This window comes from Desmodus rotundus, chromosome 4 (genome assembly GCF_022682495.2).
Source record: "Desmodus rotundus isolate HL8 chromosome 4, HLdesRot8A.1, whole genome shotgun sequence".
NCBI classification, from domain to species: Eukaryota; Metazoa; Chordata; class Mammalia; order Chiroptera; family Phyllostomidae; genus Desmodus; species Desmodus rotundus.
In genome coordinates this window covers 109,697,267-109,713,731 of record NC_071390.1, presented here as the reverse complement: position 1 = coordinate 109,713,731, position 16,465 = coordinate 109,697,267, and the positions used below count along the sequence as shown (strand labels likewise).

The 16,465-nt window shown below is 44.8% G+C and overlaps 1 protein-coding gene across 12 annotated transcripts in view; it reads left to right on the top strand.

Moving 5' to 3' along the window:
• CELF2 (CUGBP Elav-like family member 2) overlaps positions 1–16,465 on the top strand; it is a 499,109-nt gene that overhangs the window by 447,838 nt on the left and 34,806 nt on the right. For all 12 annotated transcript variants that reach the window (XM_045186434.3, XM_045186435.3, XM_045186444.3 and 9 more), the window contains 2 exons: positions 1,239–1,302; positions 10,356–10,490. In XM_045186434.3, the coding sequence (XP_045042369.1) occupies positions 1,239–1,302; positions 10,356–10,490 (199 nt within the window). The remainder of the gene's footprint in view (positions 1–1,238; positions 1,303–10,355; positions 10,491–16,465) is intronic.

Sequence of the window (16,465 nt, the reverse complement as noted above, 5' to 3'; positions counted from 1 at the left end):
AGCAAGGGGCGGGAGGTGAACGTCAGAGACCTTGTTCTGTGACTGTTCATGTTAATCCCCTGACATCACTGTCACCAAGTCTTTGGTGTAATTAGCCACTGATACTCCACTCTGCTCGGCGCCTTCACGTCAATTGATACATCCCCATTTTTGAGTCATATTTATCATGGAGTATTTTTTCTTGGTAACTAAAGAGCCCTTCACTTACTCAGAGGAATTGTGGTCCTTTACATTATGTTTTGCAGAGCTCCAAATAAAGTCTGAAAGCCCTTTTTAAAATAGTGAATTCATCTTTTCCTCCAAAGCACATAGCAATTTTCAGTACTAACTTTGGAGTGAACATATGCCTTTTGGTGTTTATGTACATTTGAGTAGAGGAGGTAACTATATGCTTGTTTCTATGTACAAACTGTATTGCTCAAACTTAATAGAAAGAAGATAATCAATAAATTGAGTCAAACACTTAATATAGCACCCGAGTGTTAACCTATAGTTCAAGCCAGTGGAGCAAATATAGGAGCATTTTAGGGCGGTAACCACCTGCCTTTGCCGTGTGGTAGCCACTGTGATTCTACGTGGAGGAAAATGTGTTTTTGAAATCTCTAGGGAGAAATGCAGACACCTTTTCACAGATGTATTAATTTTAAAAAAGATGCTGACATATTTATAACGCACAGTACAGCATCACACCACGTACTCCTAAGTTCTGACAAAGAGTGTGTTTCCCTCTGCCCGGGAAGACCATCTTAAAATGGGTGAGCAGCGTCTTGGTCATGCAGTTGTGGCTGCACACAGATACATAATGTCTGTAGTTACCGTGGTTTCTCTGTTGGCCCATCTAATCCGGGGTGAAGGAAACAGCTATGAAAGCAAGTAGAACAGACAGACCGCGATTGACAGAGATGAGTTACAGTAACTACCAGATTACAGAGAGATAGTATTAGTCATGCCGTGTTGGTTTCAATAGACGTAACACCTGGTCGTTAAAGAGTGAATTGATTAAATGTTTTAAGGCAGCAGTGCTATTGAGTTTCCGCAGTGTCTGTGTTTTGTAATAGAGATTAGACATTACTATGGATTTACAGCCCCAACTCTGGGAACCTTCAGTCCATTAAGAGACAGCAGCAGCCAGCTCAACAAATGTAAAGGAAACAAGATGTGTCCCCAGTTTAACTCGGAGGTTACTTTGCCCCCCTCTCCACATTGTATTGACGGCACACTTTTCCCTTCCTTTGCAGCTTCTGCAGCAGGCCACCTCCTCCAGCAACCTGGGTGCATTCAGTGGCATTCAGCAAATGGCTGGTAAGTCACAGGCCCTGCCTTTCCTTTTGACAGGTGCTGTTGTCTGAATTTGAGGGGGTTCAGAGGGCAAAGAAAAGCAGCAGGGAAAAGGGAACAAAGAGCAATTACCACTGCTCTTCCCTTTCTGGTTTAGGTGTTAAAATTAGAACAGCTGGTGGAAAGTTGCTCTCCTACCTCTGGCATTTCCAACACTTACAACATGGAGGGACAGAGAATTCCTGCATAGTATACTCATTTTCTTATTTTTAAAAATGGGATTGGCTGCTGGGGAATTTCCAGCAAGATTCTTATATCCAGGGCAGCCAAAATGATTAACATCCTTCTAAAATTTTAATAACAGGCAGTCAATAAAAATGGTCTGACCTCCATAATGAAAGCCAAGATTGCAGGCCTATCTTTGCTATGGTTCGCAGTCCCCTGATATCCACAGACAATTATCAGGGTGCCTTTTTCACTTTCGTACCCCAGTTGACAGAATTGGGCATCAGAAGCTTTTATGCAAAAGTATCATCTTTGTTCTCGAGAAAATCAAAGCATGGCTGGATTTGAAAGCCGGCTCATGAAGGGTTTCTGTTTCTAATGAGCTGTGTCAGTAGTAACCGAGGTGCAGTGATTAGTGAAAGGTCACTCCCGCTGTGTCACCTTCCAGGCTGATATCCTAACTTACCGCGGGGCCAGGGACGGCAGCTTGTGCAATAAATCAGAACACAGGTGCCATTAACCTGCCGTGAGGAACAGTGAGAAAGCTTTTCCTTATTTCTTGCCAGAGAGGTGGGGAGTGAGGGCAAGGAGAAGAACAGATTTTTGGCACATTAAAATAAGGCAGTTTGTTTTAATCAAGGACACCCTGAGTCAATATGCAGAATAAAACCAGATTTCTTTATCTGTCACTATGAAAACTCCTTTTTTCCTGTTTCTCTTTTTTTTCACAAATACACGTCCTTGGTTTTTTTCCTGTTTCACTTTGAATGGATTTGGAAAGACTTGCGATGCACGGACGTAGGCTTCTCCTTGTTTGTGGGCTGTGATCATCAGCCCAGCCTTGCATTGGCGGCCTCACGGGCTAATGGTGACTTGTCGTCTGATGGGACATGTTGGCCTACAGTAAAAATACTGCAGAATTATTCTCTGGGCTTTCAGTATATTGGCACTGCCAGCTTGTTCTGTTGTAATCACAGCTTTTGGATTATTGGAAAAAATATGTATGTGTTCATATGATAAGTAGTTAAATCATTCATCAATATCTTTATGGATACAGTTGAGGAAGCTGGCCTTAGAGCTAAGACTCATATTGAAAAGACATGAGCAAAATATTTGGGAAGTTTTCTGTGTTTTAAAAAGAGAAAACCTCCAGATTGCAAGCTCCAAATAAATGGTAAGATGTGTCACATTTTCAGCCGATGCAAGATTTGTTTCTCTTCTAGTAGTATGGACCCACCCAGATCCAAAATTAGGGTCTTTGCCTCAAGGAAGCCTCAGGCTCCCCAGTCCTCACAGCTGAATTATGCAGAGAAGGTCACCGGGTGCTCAGGCTACTGCCAAACACGTCCTCCTGGGCAGTCCGTGCGCCCTGTCACTTTTCATTAGACTGTGCACTAGCCTCACCGGCCCTGGGTCGGGATGTCAGCACTCACATGCTTTGCGCACTCATTTGAAGACTGAGGGCATCTGGGAATCACCTTAGAAGGTACATGGAGCAGGTGGCTGATTTAAGGCACTCTGAGTGTGCTGGGCTTTCCAAAGTACCCCTTTCTTGAATCTTCAGTATATTAAATCCAGCACCCTGCATCTGCACAAGCTGGGAGAGCAAGTGCTGAGCAGTCCATATGGGCCATGGCCTTAAGCATAAGAGTATTAAGGATGTAGATGTTAGGGCTTTGTCTGCTGGGTGATTTTTCTATAAAGGGTGCCCTTCATTCATAAACATAATCAAGTCTCACCTTCCCAAGTGTTTGAAGGATCATGGTTTGGGATTTCTTTTTGGTTTTTTTTCAATGAGGTGAAATTAAATGACATCCTTCTCTTTGGTCTCCCAAAAGGCTTATTAACTTTTGTCTTGGCCAGTCATTACAAAGTGAACTGGTAATAGAGGCCACTTTCTGGAGGCAGTGTCCCCAACTCTCCAGATATGGAAGGGGTTCCCCAGAGCCCTCACCTCCTTCCCCTCCTTCCTGCCCTCTGACACTGCTGAATCGTCCATGCCCGAGGAGTTGGCCCAGGCTGATACTAGCCCTCACTCCTCTAAGAGGGGCTTGTGCCTGTTTTTGAGTAAATGAGGAAACAAATATATAAAATGACAAACTCAAATTTATGTTTTGGGTATGTTCCCAATGGTGCTTAAGTTAAATGCCTGGTTTCTTAATTAAGAAATTTGGCATTAGTCTTACATCTAAGCCAAAAAAAAAAAAAAAAAAAACCCAAAAACATTATGTAAGCTAAGGACAATATGTTCATAGGTAAGTTACTGGGGATTTGAAATTAGAGGGTTCATACGACATCACACGTGTTACGGCACACGTGGTCCATAGCACATACGGTGGGAGGGACATGAAGGAGCCCAGAGGTCATAGATCCCAAACCCCCACCTGAGTTTGTTAAAATGCTCATCAAGTGGTTCAGACTGTGGCGCCGTGCACGTGGCCACCTACACAATTCAGACTCCGGTTTTGTGTCTACAGCGCCATGGAATAAACTCACGTATAAAATTCAAGTACTCCGGTGTGGAACACTCGCCAAAGCGAGTGAAATATCATCTCGGAAACTAATAATATTTTGTTGTGAACAGCTCTCGAAACATAATGGTCTATCCTTCAGGAGATTCAGGTTTATCACCAGAGTCTAAAATGTATCCATTCGAATGAGTAAAACACTTGCTGTTTGAAGAGAAAATAAAATAAATCCAAAAAAAAAGCAGAAAGAGAAATTTTAGATGACAAGGTACTAAGCAGTTGCATTAATAAAATTGAATGACACATCAACTATACTTTTCTGTCAAACTAAAAGTAACTCTAAATGTGTTCCATGATTTTATAAAAGGACACCTTTATTAAATATGGATTTTGAAAGCAAAAAATAGAATGGGATCAAATCTTGATGATCTGAATGCTTTTATGTGGACTTTTTTTGCATCTTTGAAATTGATTTTTCCCTCTTAAAACCTATAGTAAAAACTTGTCCATTTTTTCACTCAACAGTTGTTTTTGTTACATGAATTTTTGAAATCTCAGAAACTTGGGTCTGAATTTGGGCTCAGAGTATAGATTTTTCCTGAAGAAGGAGGGAGGAAGGACAAGTGGCTTTTTGGTCGTTAATTTCTTTATAACAACTGTCATCTCAAAAGAGGATCATTTTAGCAAAACAAGGGTGGTATGTTACAGTTTTGCTTTTAACAGAGCTCCTTGAAATAACCTTGCCATTTACCTTCATAGCACGCCAAAACAAAAGCCCCCCTTCGTTACTGCATTACAATTGGAAAAACTGAAGTATGAAAGTGAAATAAGTAGCGTGAGACCACAGCACCAGTTAGGGGCATAATGTGGACTAGGATACAGAATTCCCAAATATCAGACAGCTTTATGAGGTAGGGACCGTTAGTATCCTGTTTTACAGATGAGACAACTGAGGCTTAGGGAGATTAATTTAAGAAACTTGCCCAAAATTACTGCCCTGGCAAGTAGCTGGCCCCAATTTGACATCCACTTCAGCCTGTTGCTGAAACCTGAGCTCTCTTGCCCCCAAGCCCATGCAGCAGGGCTCAGTGTCTCAGCAAATCCAGGTGTGTTTGCCCGTGTGCAAACACACCTGGATTTGCTGCGACACTGGAGGTGCAGCGGCTCACCTGCACAGAGGGTTTGCCAGGCCACATAACAGGCCAAGTCCAAGCTGTACATAAAAAATGCAGGGAGAGCCCCAAATTCGCTCAGAAAGAAGCGATTCAGAGACACTGTCTCCCTTCATTTTGAACTACTTTTGAAGAGTGTAAGAGTGGTTTGCTGTCCGTTAGGGGAATTTTTTTCCTAGGGCAAAGGGCCGTTGTTAGGAAATGACAGAGATTATGAAGCAGTGGCCGAAGAAGAGTATGTTTTGATGAGCAAGAGAAAACATCCACGATACTTCTGATACTCAATACAGCTGCTAATAATTCCCTTTCAGAATATCTAGTCCACATTTTAAAAGTAGCAGGAAAATTAGAGTGTGAATATTCGCTTCCAACACAAACATGGCGATGCTTTCGTCAGTTTGAGACCCATTCCCACAGAAGACTGTCTTAAAATATCTGTGCTGAGTGGCAAGAGGAAAGGCATTTTAAAAACTGCATTGGAGGCTGAGAAGCCGGCATGGGAGAGCCTCCGAGGTGCGAGGTGTGCATCCTGGACCCACAAGGATTCCTGTGCTTCCCAAGGACTGGCTCCCACCCTGCACCACAGACACTTCCTGCGAATGTGCTAATGGGCCTTACGAGAACGTTTTATAACCACCCATCTGTCACTTTCTAACAGACCTGATTGGCAAGCACTTGTAACAACTGACATCTGTTCTCGCTTATTGATATGCAGATTTATGGTAATTGCTATGAACAATAAGACACAAAATTACCTAGGGTGAACATTAAATTAAATTTTCATGCCCTTCTCCTTATAAATAATTTTTTTAAATCTTAAGTTTCAAGTAGGCGTATTACACATCTGTTTTCCGCATCATTTCTTCATTTTGAGAAGGACCCTCTTTTCCAAAGTAACGAATCAAAAACATGGAATCCCTGTATTCCCAACTTTTTCTTTTTTTTTCCCCCCTGCCATCTTGCTCTTGGCACACTATTGGACTTCATAAAACTTATTTAAATGTTTGTATTTCTAGTTACCCAGATTATCACCCCTGTTTTGAGGGATGCCCGTCTGAGCAGAGTTCTTCAAGACATTCCAAATGGTGGTTTTCCTTCTTAGAAAGGAGCTGTGTGCCAAACCAGACCCAGCGTTCCTGGGGAGGCCACCCACTGTCCGTCTGGTGCCCTTTCTGGATCATTCTGTGGGAGCAGCCAAGAAAGGGGAAGTGGGCCTGGGCAGGCAGGGAACCAGGAGGCGCCTGTGAAAGGAGCTGAGACAGAAGAGAGGACAGGGTGCGCTCAGACACCCCAAAAGAAAAAAAGAAAAGAACCAGATGTGTGAATTTGAAGTGCACAGAAGCAGAAACCTGTTAATGGCCTCTGGGACCCCAGTGTTGGCCCAGCGCAGAGTTGAAGGGAGACCTCGTTCCAGCCAGGAGCAGGCCGTCTGGAGAGACAACGGTGCAGTCAGCGTGCCAGAGAGTGGGGGCAATCGAGGAGGTAGAGGATGAAACTGCGAACATGTCTGTGTGGAGCTTCCCAAGCCGCTTCCTGATGCAGGGCAGATGCCTTTTCTGGAAATGGCATGGCCCCCAAGTCCCCTTCCTAGGTGGGATGGCCACACTGTAGATGATGGCTACCTGGTCGTGGGTGGCAGGAGGAGCCAAGACATCAGTCGCCAAGGACACGGGCTATGGGCATGGACTCCACTTCACCACTGAGGAGTCTGAGGCACAAGCAGTTGAGCACATTTGCTCAGGGTGAGGTAGGTGGGCGGGAGGAGAGGTGGAGCCCTGACCGAAACCCAGGGGTCTGAGAACAGGGCCTACACTCTTCTTGACCAGCCAGGCTATCTCCAGTAAATGGCACTTGTCACATTGTCACAACCTAGGAGCTCAGGACAGGGTAAAGAAGAGGTGCCTCTGCATTGAGAAAAGCAGAAGTGGGAGGGTGGGTACCCGGCTGGGACCAGGCCCCCACCCAGAACAGGTGGCGGGGAAGCTGTTCTGCCCATCTGTAGTGTACTGAGGGCTTCTGTCTGGGATGAGTGGGAAGGGGGCACTGTGGGATCTGCCGAGGTCTGCCCAACAGGACCCCGAAATGACTAGGATAGAAGGAGGGGCATGATCCTCCACCAGGATGCTGCCCCCCGCCCCCCATTCAGTTTTCCTGTGTTTCTGTCTCATGCCATCAAACTAGAGACTAGTGACAGAAGAGTTCCTGAGTCTGGGTCTGTTTCCAGAAACTGATGTAGGACTATTCCCCAGTTCCTGGCTTCTCCCTGCCCCAATATACAACACCCTCTTCGAGGGCAGGGACTGTCTTGTTTTCTGCTTAATTCTCAATGAGGTACCCAGGGTCTGACCCATTGTGGCCACTCAGTAACAGACAGACAGACAGATGGATGGATGGACAGATATATAGAGGGGCAGGTAAATGCAGGGCCTACTCTGCTGGTCCTCTCTACCTAACCCCTACCTCCTTCTCCCCTAGATTCCTCTGGTGCTAGGAATCACAGTGGCCCGTACCTTGTTCCTTTCCACGCAGTGTGATTGGTGAACAGAGTGCCCCCCTCGCCCCCAGCGTGGTGTTCTGGAGCTGAAAGCCCTCTGCCTGGCCTTTCTAGCTGGAGGCAGGGAAAGGATGAACCGGGTGGCACGTGCTCTTGGGGGTGGAGTATGGGAGGGGAGGCAGAGGGGACACTGAGTTGGGCACACAGGGCTCAGCCGGCGTTCCCAAGCGCAGAGGGCAGTGGGGTGGAGAACCCTGTAATGAGTGCAGGCGGGCGAGGTGAGGAAAACCTGTGCTTCTAATAAATATGTGTAGAGTGGTTCACTGATGATTGAGGGAAATAGTCAATACTCAGCGTGTTATGGATACTAAAGAGCTGACGAAACATGGAGAAAACTAAGAACTTGGTTGGGTCCATGGACAGTACTCTTTAGAGAAATTTATGAAAATTCCACGCTATTTGTTATTCTCTCCATTCATCCTTCCTGTATTCACCCATTACCTCCTGTGTAGACAGCTGTGTGTGTGTGTGTTCAGGTGGACTTGAAATGAATAACACAACATCTTTGTCCTCAAGGAGCTGAGTGTCTAGTTATAAAGTTAAGGAATATGCACAAAAATAGCATCAAAGGGGGATATGATTAATGCATGACCCCTGAGTTAGAAACAAGGAGATAAGGGAGCTCTCAGGTAACAGCCAGAAAGTGTGTGCATTAAATGCGAACTCCCAGGCTTCCCCTGAGGGTGGTGTGAGCTGTGAGTGGATTGCTGCCCTGACCAGGAGGTTCTGCCACCACAGGCTCTGTGACCTCTAACCTGAGCCTCTAACCGAAGTGAGGGGCCAGGCTTCCTCCAGCTCTGGGACTCTGCCATCCGAATACCACGGCTCCCACCTGGGCAAGCTCAGGGGAGACACCCCTGGCGAGGACTCTGTGGCCTGGGCCTGGGAGAATGGCTCTTTGTGCCATTGATCAGTGCCAGATGTGCATTGTGGGTTTCACTTCCAGGACCAACCCCTGCACCTGTCCATGCAGCCAGCTGTGGGTCATGCAGTCCGGTCATAGGTTTGCATCATTGAAACATTAGAGGGAACACTTGTCACTGGAGGGCCAAGAGGGAACAGATTGTTCCTGGCAACTGACTCAGAGACCACACTCACGTCACACTCAGGTGTGAAGTGCATTCAAGCAGCTTTCAGGAGTGGGCCCCTCAGGTCCAGGGGGGCTGCACTGAAGCCAGGCAGCTCCTGTATTTCCCCCAGTTCCATTTCCCTCAAGGATGCCTGAACAGTGAGAGCAGTGCTTTCTCGACTCGCATTCTCAACAGTACGACCTTGAAGAGCTTTGTTCCGGGTTGCCTGGGCTCGAGAATGGGGTTGGGCTCACAGGATTCCACAAATGCTGCTGTCCTGCTTCTGGGAACCCCCAGAAACTAAGTGGGTTTGGGAAGACAGGTGTGTGGCTTTCACGCTAAGCCAAGAGAGCTGGACATTTCCTGGAAGAAGATAGGGTATCATTTTGAGGAAAATGAGCACCCATTTAATTGCAGCAAAGATGTCAAGAACTGAGTAGAAGTAAACCCTGGTAGAGGGGGTCAGGCTGGAGGAGCGGGGTCGGTGAGCCTGAGGCTGAGGGCACCACAACGGTGGCACGGGGCCGTGGCAGGTATGTTGCTAGAACATTCTGTCGCCCCTCGATCCACACCCCTTCCCCAGCACATGTGGAAGCTGTCATTAGGCATCTCTCCACAGCAGACTTAATTTGCTCAATAGACATATATTAAGTATCTGTGTTTGAGACATGAAGAGAAGGCAAAATTAAGCTGATTACTTAACTCCAGCATCTTTCTATAGAAAATTCCCCTGTTTGAAGAGAGAGCCATTGTTCCCTGCTTCTCAAATGTGCGTTAGTGTGAAGTGAATCATGGAGAAAGACTTTGAATGTTCAGAGAAGCTTTGAATTGAGCAGTAGAAGAGAAGAGGAGGAAAGATACCAGAAGGGCTTTTGACAAAGACTCCAGACCCCAAGCCCCACGCCAGGCGTGGCCACATGTAAGATAAGTCTGAAGAGAGGAGTTCAGTGACAATAACAACAACGGTCCCTGACATTATTGGGTGCTTACATTGCGCCAGTTACTGTGCTGAATAATTTTCATTCATCTATTTAATCTGCACAACAACCCTTTGATGTAAACTACAATTACTATTACCACTCACTAAACAGGAAACCAGAGAAGTTAAGTAATTTGCCCAGAGTCACACAGCAGGTAAAGTAGCAGAGCCCAAAGCCCCATCAGTTCCACTTCAAAGCAAGAACTTTTCACCAATACACTGTCTCCTTCTCTCAGATACCTTCCACGTGCAGCTGTCAAGCTTAGAGACTGAGAGTTTACCCCTAAACCCGTCCTCCCCGTGCCCAAACCCAGACCTTACTGTTTCTTGACAGCCTCTTGGTGGAAGACCCCGCTGGGGCCAGTCCCCACACAGCGATCTCTACTTGTATTTTCTGGCGATCTCTCCAGCCCTGAGCTGATGCAGCTGGGAAGGGTATCCTGGGTTAGGACAGGCAGCACCACAGGGAGGTGACTGCTGAGAAGTTAGGTGACACACGAGTCACTGAGGCACGCTTCGCAGGGCTTACTGCCCAGGGCCTCTGCTGTCGTCATCTGCCTGGCAAAGTGGGCCTGTTGCTAAAGCCGCACCTTTCTCTTCCTTCCGCAGGAATGAATGCTTTACAGTTACAGAACCTGGCCACGCTGGCGGCAGCCGCAGCCGCGGCGCAGACCTCAGCCACCACCACCAATGCAAACCCTCTGTCCACCACAAGCAGCGCCCTGGGAGCCCTCACCAGCCCTGGTAAGAGGACGCGGTGAAGAGGACACCCAGGTCTGCACGCACCTGGGTGCCAGGTGCAGGGTACATGTGTCCGGACAGCCAGGGAACTTGACTGGGCGTCAGGGCTAGCTCGTTTCATTATTTTTAAAGAACCAAACTTTCAAACTGCATGTGTTTCATTTCCCAATGAAAACAATGTTTTCACTAGGAGAATCCACCATGCTGGCACTTTTCACACATTTATTTTGCTTCAAAAGTATGTTGTCTATTCAGTCCTCACTAAGTCTTCACCATCATGAAGAGCCTCAGTCTCGTAGTCATGCTTTTAATCCTTTTTCTTTTTTTAGCAATTTAAGAATTCTGTGCTAAAGCTCAAAATCTCTAATCATTCCAGTGTGATTTTACACCCTCACCATTATTCACATTTGATTTTAAAACCCACAGTCCAGAGGGACCGTCTTTGTTGTTTGTTTATGGCCATGTTCTGGACTCTGTCATTTGAAGTCTTTTTCCTCAGAAATTCTGTTGCCTTATTCAAAAGCAGATGCCATTTTTCTTTCATACAAGCCAGACATAATGCGGTTGCTTGGATACCATGACTTGTTTGTTAAGAAATGTTTCTCTGGCTTCTCTTTCTCCCTGAATTTCCTAGACCTTGATAAATGATCTCGCCACCTCCTCCGGGGCGTGGAGGAGCTGGCCTGTACAGGCTCCAAGCTTCCTCCAACTTTCAAACCTCGTGCCCCTCAATCGGTTATGCCAAAAAGATTAGCTAAGTGTTGAAAAGGACTTTTATGTAATAGCATGAGGTTTTCTTTCAGAAAAATAGAGAATGAAAGCTGCAGCACACTGCGGACCAGCTTTCGTACGGCTTTTGACATTAGGAAGCAATGAACCCTCTGGCAGGTTCAAGGGCAAGGGCCATTGGTCCGTGTATAAAACGTTGTGGATCTGAGACGTACATTTCCCTGTGCGTGCACTTTGGAGGGAGAAATCCAGGGGACTTCTAGGCAAATCTGGGGGGTTATCCTTAATATACTACTGTAATCTCATAGCAGAACCCATAGAGGCGTTGATTTCATTCTCTAAAATGCCTTCAAAGATGCACCATTGCTCACGCAGCAAACAGTCTTCCTAAAAACAACTTAGTGATTTCAGCAAGTTGCAGTGCTAACACAGTGTGTGGTATGTTTGTTATTTAAACAAGGCCTATAGTGGCCCTTGCAGGAAATAAACATCTTGAGAAATAAATCCCCACTTATGAAAATAATAGTGATTTATCTTAAAAACAAATTGAAAAATTAATCTCTGTGATGTAACTTTTTATAAATTGGGTTTAAAAGTATTTTCTCAAATATGAATTTTTACCTCCCCTATGAAGACCATGCTATGATTCCATTAAAACGTCACACATTTTATTGTGTCTTTAGTCAGAAGCTGATATTTTTAACTATATTTTATTTGGAGAAAAAGAACTAAAAGTCACTCAAAACCTGAACACTTTTTTGTTTCTATAAAAAGGAAGAGGATTTGCTCGCTCTCTTTTTTTTTTTTTTAAGAGAAAGCAATATCAACTTTTTTGTCTAAAGTAAATTTTTCTGATTCCTCCAACCTTGGCCTTTGCCTTCTCTCCCTGCTGTTGAAAATAGCAGAAATTGATCAAGTCCTTGTTAAGAGGTAGAAAAAAGAAAACTTTTTATTATGAAAACTCTCTTCCTTCTATGGCAAGGATCCATATAGCCCACAGTTTGGACCATAAGTCCTTAACTCTAACTTTGACGTATTTAATACTGTAGTTACATTAAAATGTTCCACCGTTCTGACAGTTGCATTAACGGTATGTGGCCTGTTGTTTGTTTGTAAGGGTTCATTTGACTTGATTAAAATATATTCTTCGGTTGTGACCTTTGTGCTGGACTGTGCTGTGGTTCCAGGGAATCAAAATTAATATTAGAAAAGTTCATTCTTTAAAAGAGGACTTGTCAGTTTAAGAAGCCAAGTGCAAAAGCAGATTTGGGCTGATTGCTGTGATAATGTGATTGATAGACGGTGCTTCTTAAATGCTGGTACAGTGGTAGGCGCTACCCTGGGAGTGGGGACACGGCAGTGAACGAAAGGGATGGGACAGTCCCTTCTGCCTGACAGCCTTCCAGTCTGTCACGGTAACTCGGACAAGAAGCAAATAAGGTTGTCCCCTGGACGTGATGGACAAGCGCCGTGAAGAGACACCGGGCAGGAAGGTGGAGAGAGTAAAGAGGGTCGAAGGAGGCTTTATCTCTCTGAAAAGGTGACATCAGAGCAGAAACCTGAATCAAGGGGAGGAGCCATGTTGCTGTCTACAGAAAGGGCCACTCAGGCAGAGGACAGAGCAAGTGCAAAGGCAGCGAGACAGGAGGAAGCTTGGCGTGGCCCCGAACTAGCAAGACAGCCGCCTCTGGTGCTGAGAGGGGGAGAGGCGAGGTCTACGCTGTGGATCCATGTCCATTCCCTCCAGTGTGGTCAGGAGCACAGATATGTCATAGCCTTCTTAACATGCAGTACTTAGCCCAGGAAGGTGGCTGAAGTATTTAAGGAACTTCAGACATATTTGACCATTTTCAGTTTTTTCCTGGGGCTTTATGAAAGGGACAGTGTGTCCTGAGATTATCCCCTTCCTTCCTGCTCAGTACAACCCACCACTGGCAAGGTGTCCTTCCCTCCGCTCTTAACGCTGCGTCTGCTCCTCCGTAGATTCTGCTCACTGAGGTATCATTGAGAGTGGTTTTTCTCTTCTCTATTGAGGAATGCTTTGCATAATAGCTGAAAGTATTTCATTAGAATCCTGAAGTGTAGCAGCAGAAACGATTTAAATCTACATTTCAATTATATTTCTTAAGTATAACTAAAAAATCTGGCATTTAAGTGAAAGTAAATTATTTGTCTAATTTCCATCAGGGACTCTTTCAAAGTCACAGAAAACGTGGTTAGTAGAATTCAGGACTCTCCACTTCATCAGAGCAGTTTCCTGGTGGGGGTGGGGAGCAGTTCCCAAGGCCAGTGCCTTTGCTTATTATTTTTAAATAACAAAAAGCTGGGCTTATTATTGTTCCATTAACAACCCAGTCAAACTGTGAAATGCATCACTCCTGCAAAAGCTTGGTTTTACCCTGTTTTTAAAGCTGCCTCTTAATGCTTCAGACAAATTTATCCAGAAAGGGAAGGGACAATTCAATCCCCTAAACTATTAATTCTTTTAATAATTGTAAATTTATCATTTCAATTTTGCATGCCCAGGAACAGCCTCCCTGCAGCATTATTATAAATGATTTTAAGCTGTCTATGCTTTAAAACGTGAAAGATTAAGCTTTAATTTTTGTTTAAAAAAATCCCCTTAGGCAATAAATAGGTTCCTTTGTCTTATGGCCTTGAAATAAAAATTAAAATGGTCTAAATTGCCCATGGTTAGAATAAGTGTTTCATGCAATTATCAGATGGTAGTGAATAAAATTAGAAATTAAATCATGAAAGAATAAAAACCAGGTAAATGCATATATGCCTTTTATAAGTTTCTCCCAGGTCTTTTGAAGCCCAATTTAATCATGCTTCTTGTCTTTTATTTTGATATGATAATTTTTCCTTTGTTTACTTTAACCTCCTATTTAGTTAATTCTTGGGTCATTTCTTCTTACCCAACTTTGAACCTGTTTTGAGGAATTATCTCTGTTGATATAAAGAGGCAAATTGTCTCTAAGGTGTGCAGCTAGGTCTTCAAGGTAAGATTTGTCTTCTGCCCAGTTTGTACATGTGGTGCTTTCCCTTGGTACTTCTGAGAACTCAGCATCGTTATTGCCACATAGGAACATGTCTTTGGCATTTTCTGTCAAAAATACAATATTGCATTCCTGTACCACATTATTCCACTGACCTTCTATTTCCTTTCTTTAAAAAACAAAAAGATGTTTTAAAATTCTCCAAATGCCTCTGTAAGTGCACTCAATCAACCGCACATTTCAGGATAATAGATAATTTCTTTTGATAGTGTAAAGCATTTTAAAATGCTAAGAAAGCATTTTTCCATTCCCACCATTGACTTTTCAAATAGTTTTCACTTGAAATTCTAGGCAATATTTTTCCCCATCTTCCAGATGTTCCCCATCCCCCCCACCCCACCCCCAGGCTGTGACAGACACAGCACAGCCCAAGGGAAACAGTGCAACTGCCCTGTGGACTGTTGAGGTTGACAGAGACTGGCAGTGGCTCCACGTGATTCATGCCCCTCCTGCACCCCTCACGTGAGAAGGGCCAGGGTGTGGCCACCTTCAGTGCCACCCTCACCCCCAACCCCCTCGTCATCAGGGCAGCAGTAAGCAAAGCAGCCTGCTGAATGGCCAGAAGAGCGGTGGGACACAAGGAGTTATCCCCAAACCATCCTGGGTTACCGGAGGCTTCCATCCCACTACCTGTGCCTGCAAGTGCGTCGTTCCAGGGCTCACATCATGTGACCCAGTGGGTCCATAGGCTGAGGTAGCCCATGTTTTCGAGCCTTCTCTTTTTGTGCAGAGCAAGTACTTCATAATATACGAGTATTTCCAACAAACACGTAACTAATTCTAAGCCTGAGTCAAATGCAGACCCCTTCACAAGCAGCTTTATTAGAAGCTCCTTGAGGGCAGAGACGGAGGGGAGGCTGAAGTTGGGGGCACGGGGAGGTGTTCTGCCCTCCCTGCTGCGAAAGTGTGTTCTCCACCCTTCAGCTACTGCGCTTCGCCTGGTTCCATCGCCTGCTGTGGGAGCGCACGGCTGCCTCGCACCATCTGGGTAGCAAGTTCTTTCAAAGCAGGAGCAGTTTATTTACTGGTGGTCCCCCTGCATGTGGAACACTGCCTCACCCCCAGGCACTCAAATGTTGTTTAATTCAATTAACAACAGTAGCACAGTGAACATGTTCTAAGGTAAATGTTTAAAAACACTTAATGCATTCTAGACCGGGCCGCATTTCTGCGAAGGAACCCTAGTCTGTCATGGTGACCTTTGACAGGGTCAGTGACCCACCTGACAACCCCTGACTTGGTTCTGGAGTAATCTAAAAATAGCAACACTTCACAGGGGAAGAGTCAGGCCTAACGGGTTCCTGGAGAACGAAATGGTAGTAATTGACATTAGAACAGTCATATAGAGCAGTTTTTTTATTCCAATAAAAAAGATTGGCTTTTAAATTGTTCTGATGTCATGATACGGAATAAAGAAGAGTCCCATATCAAATAAAGGCATTTTAGTTTCAAAAGAATCATCTAGTCACGTGTGGGCTTTTGAAAGCTCATCCCCCCAGAGCATTCCTTACTTACATGAGCTTCACCGGCTCCCCGTGGTCCTCAGCGCACCTACCCTGTGAGGAAACGCAACACCTCCTTTAACTCTTCAGGGGTGTTTGTTACTTGCACTATACTTCAGCATTTTATCAATTCGGGGACCAGTTATTCTTGCCCTCCCATTTTCCTCCTTAGGCTCCTCTCGTTTCGTTGCTGATTGTCAAGGAAAAGAAGTAAATCTCAAAGCAGTCCACCTTCCCTTTCACTAGCAGGTGGTTACATGTCTCGGTCAGGCCTAGTCAAGTCCATTGTTAAAATCAGTGGTTTATTTGTGGGGTCGAATCAGTTAAACAGCTTTATACCCTTACTGCTGCTGAAAGAGAACTGACAGCTGTTCTTCTGTTCATTTCCTGAAAGTTCTAACAGTTGGTGCTTTTTATTTTTTTGAAGGTTTCCACATGTTACAATAACTCGTTCTTGTTCTTGACATTATGGGGCTCACTTTATTTTCCTCAGTGTTAATGGAGGTTTGACATTATGCAAAATGTTCCATAAATAAAATGTCACTGTAGTGATTTTAATTTCCTATCACATAACATTCATTCAACAATATTTGTTGAGCATCTACTGTGTACCTGGGGCTATTCTAAGACACTCAAAACATATCAGTGGACAAAGCTGACAAAAATCCCTATCCTTGTATAGATT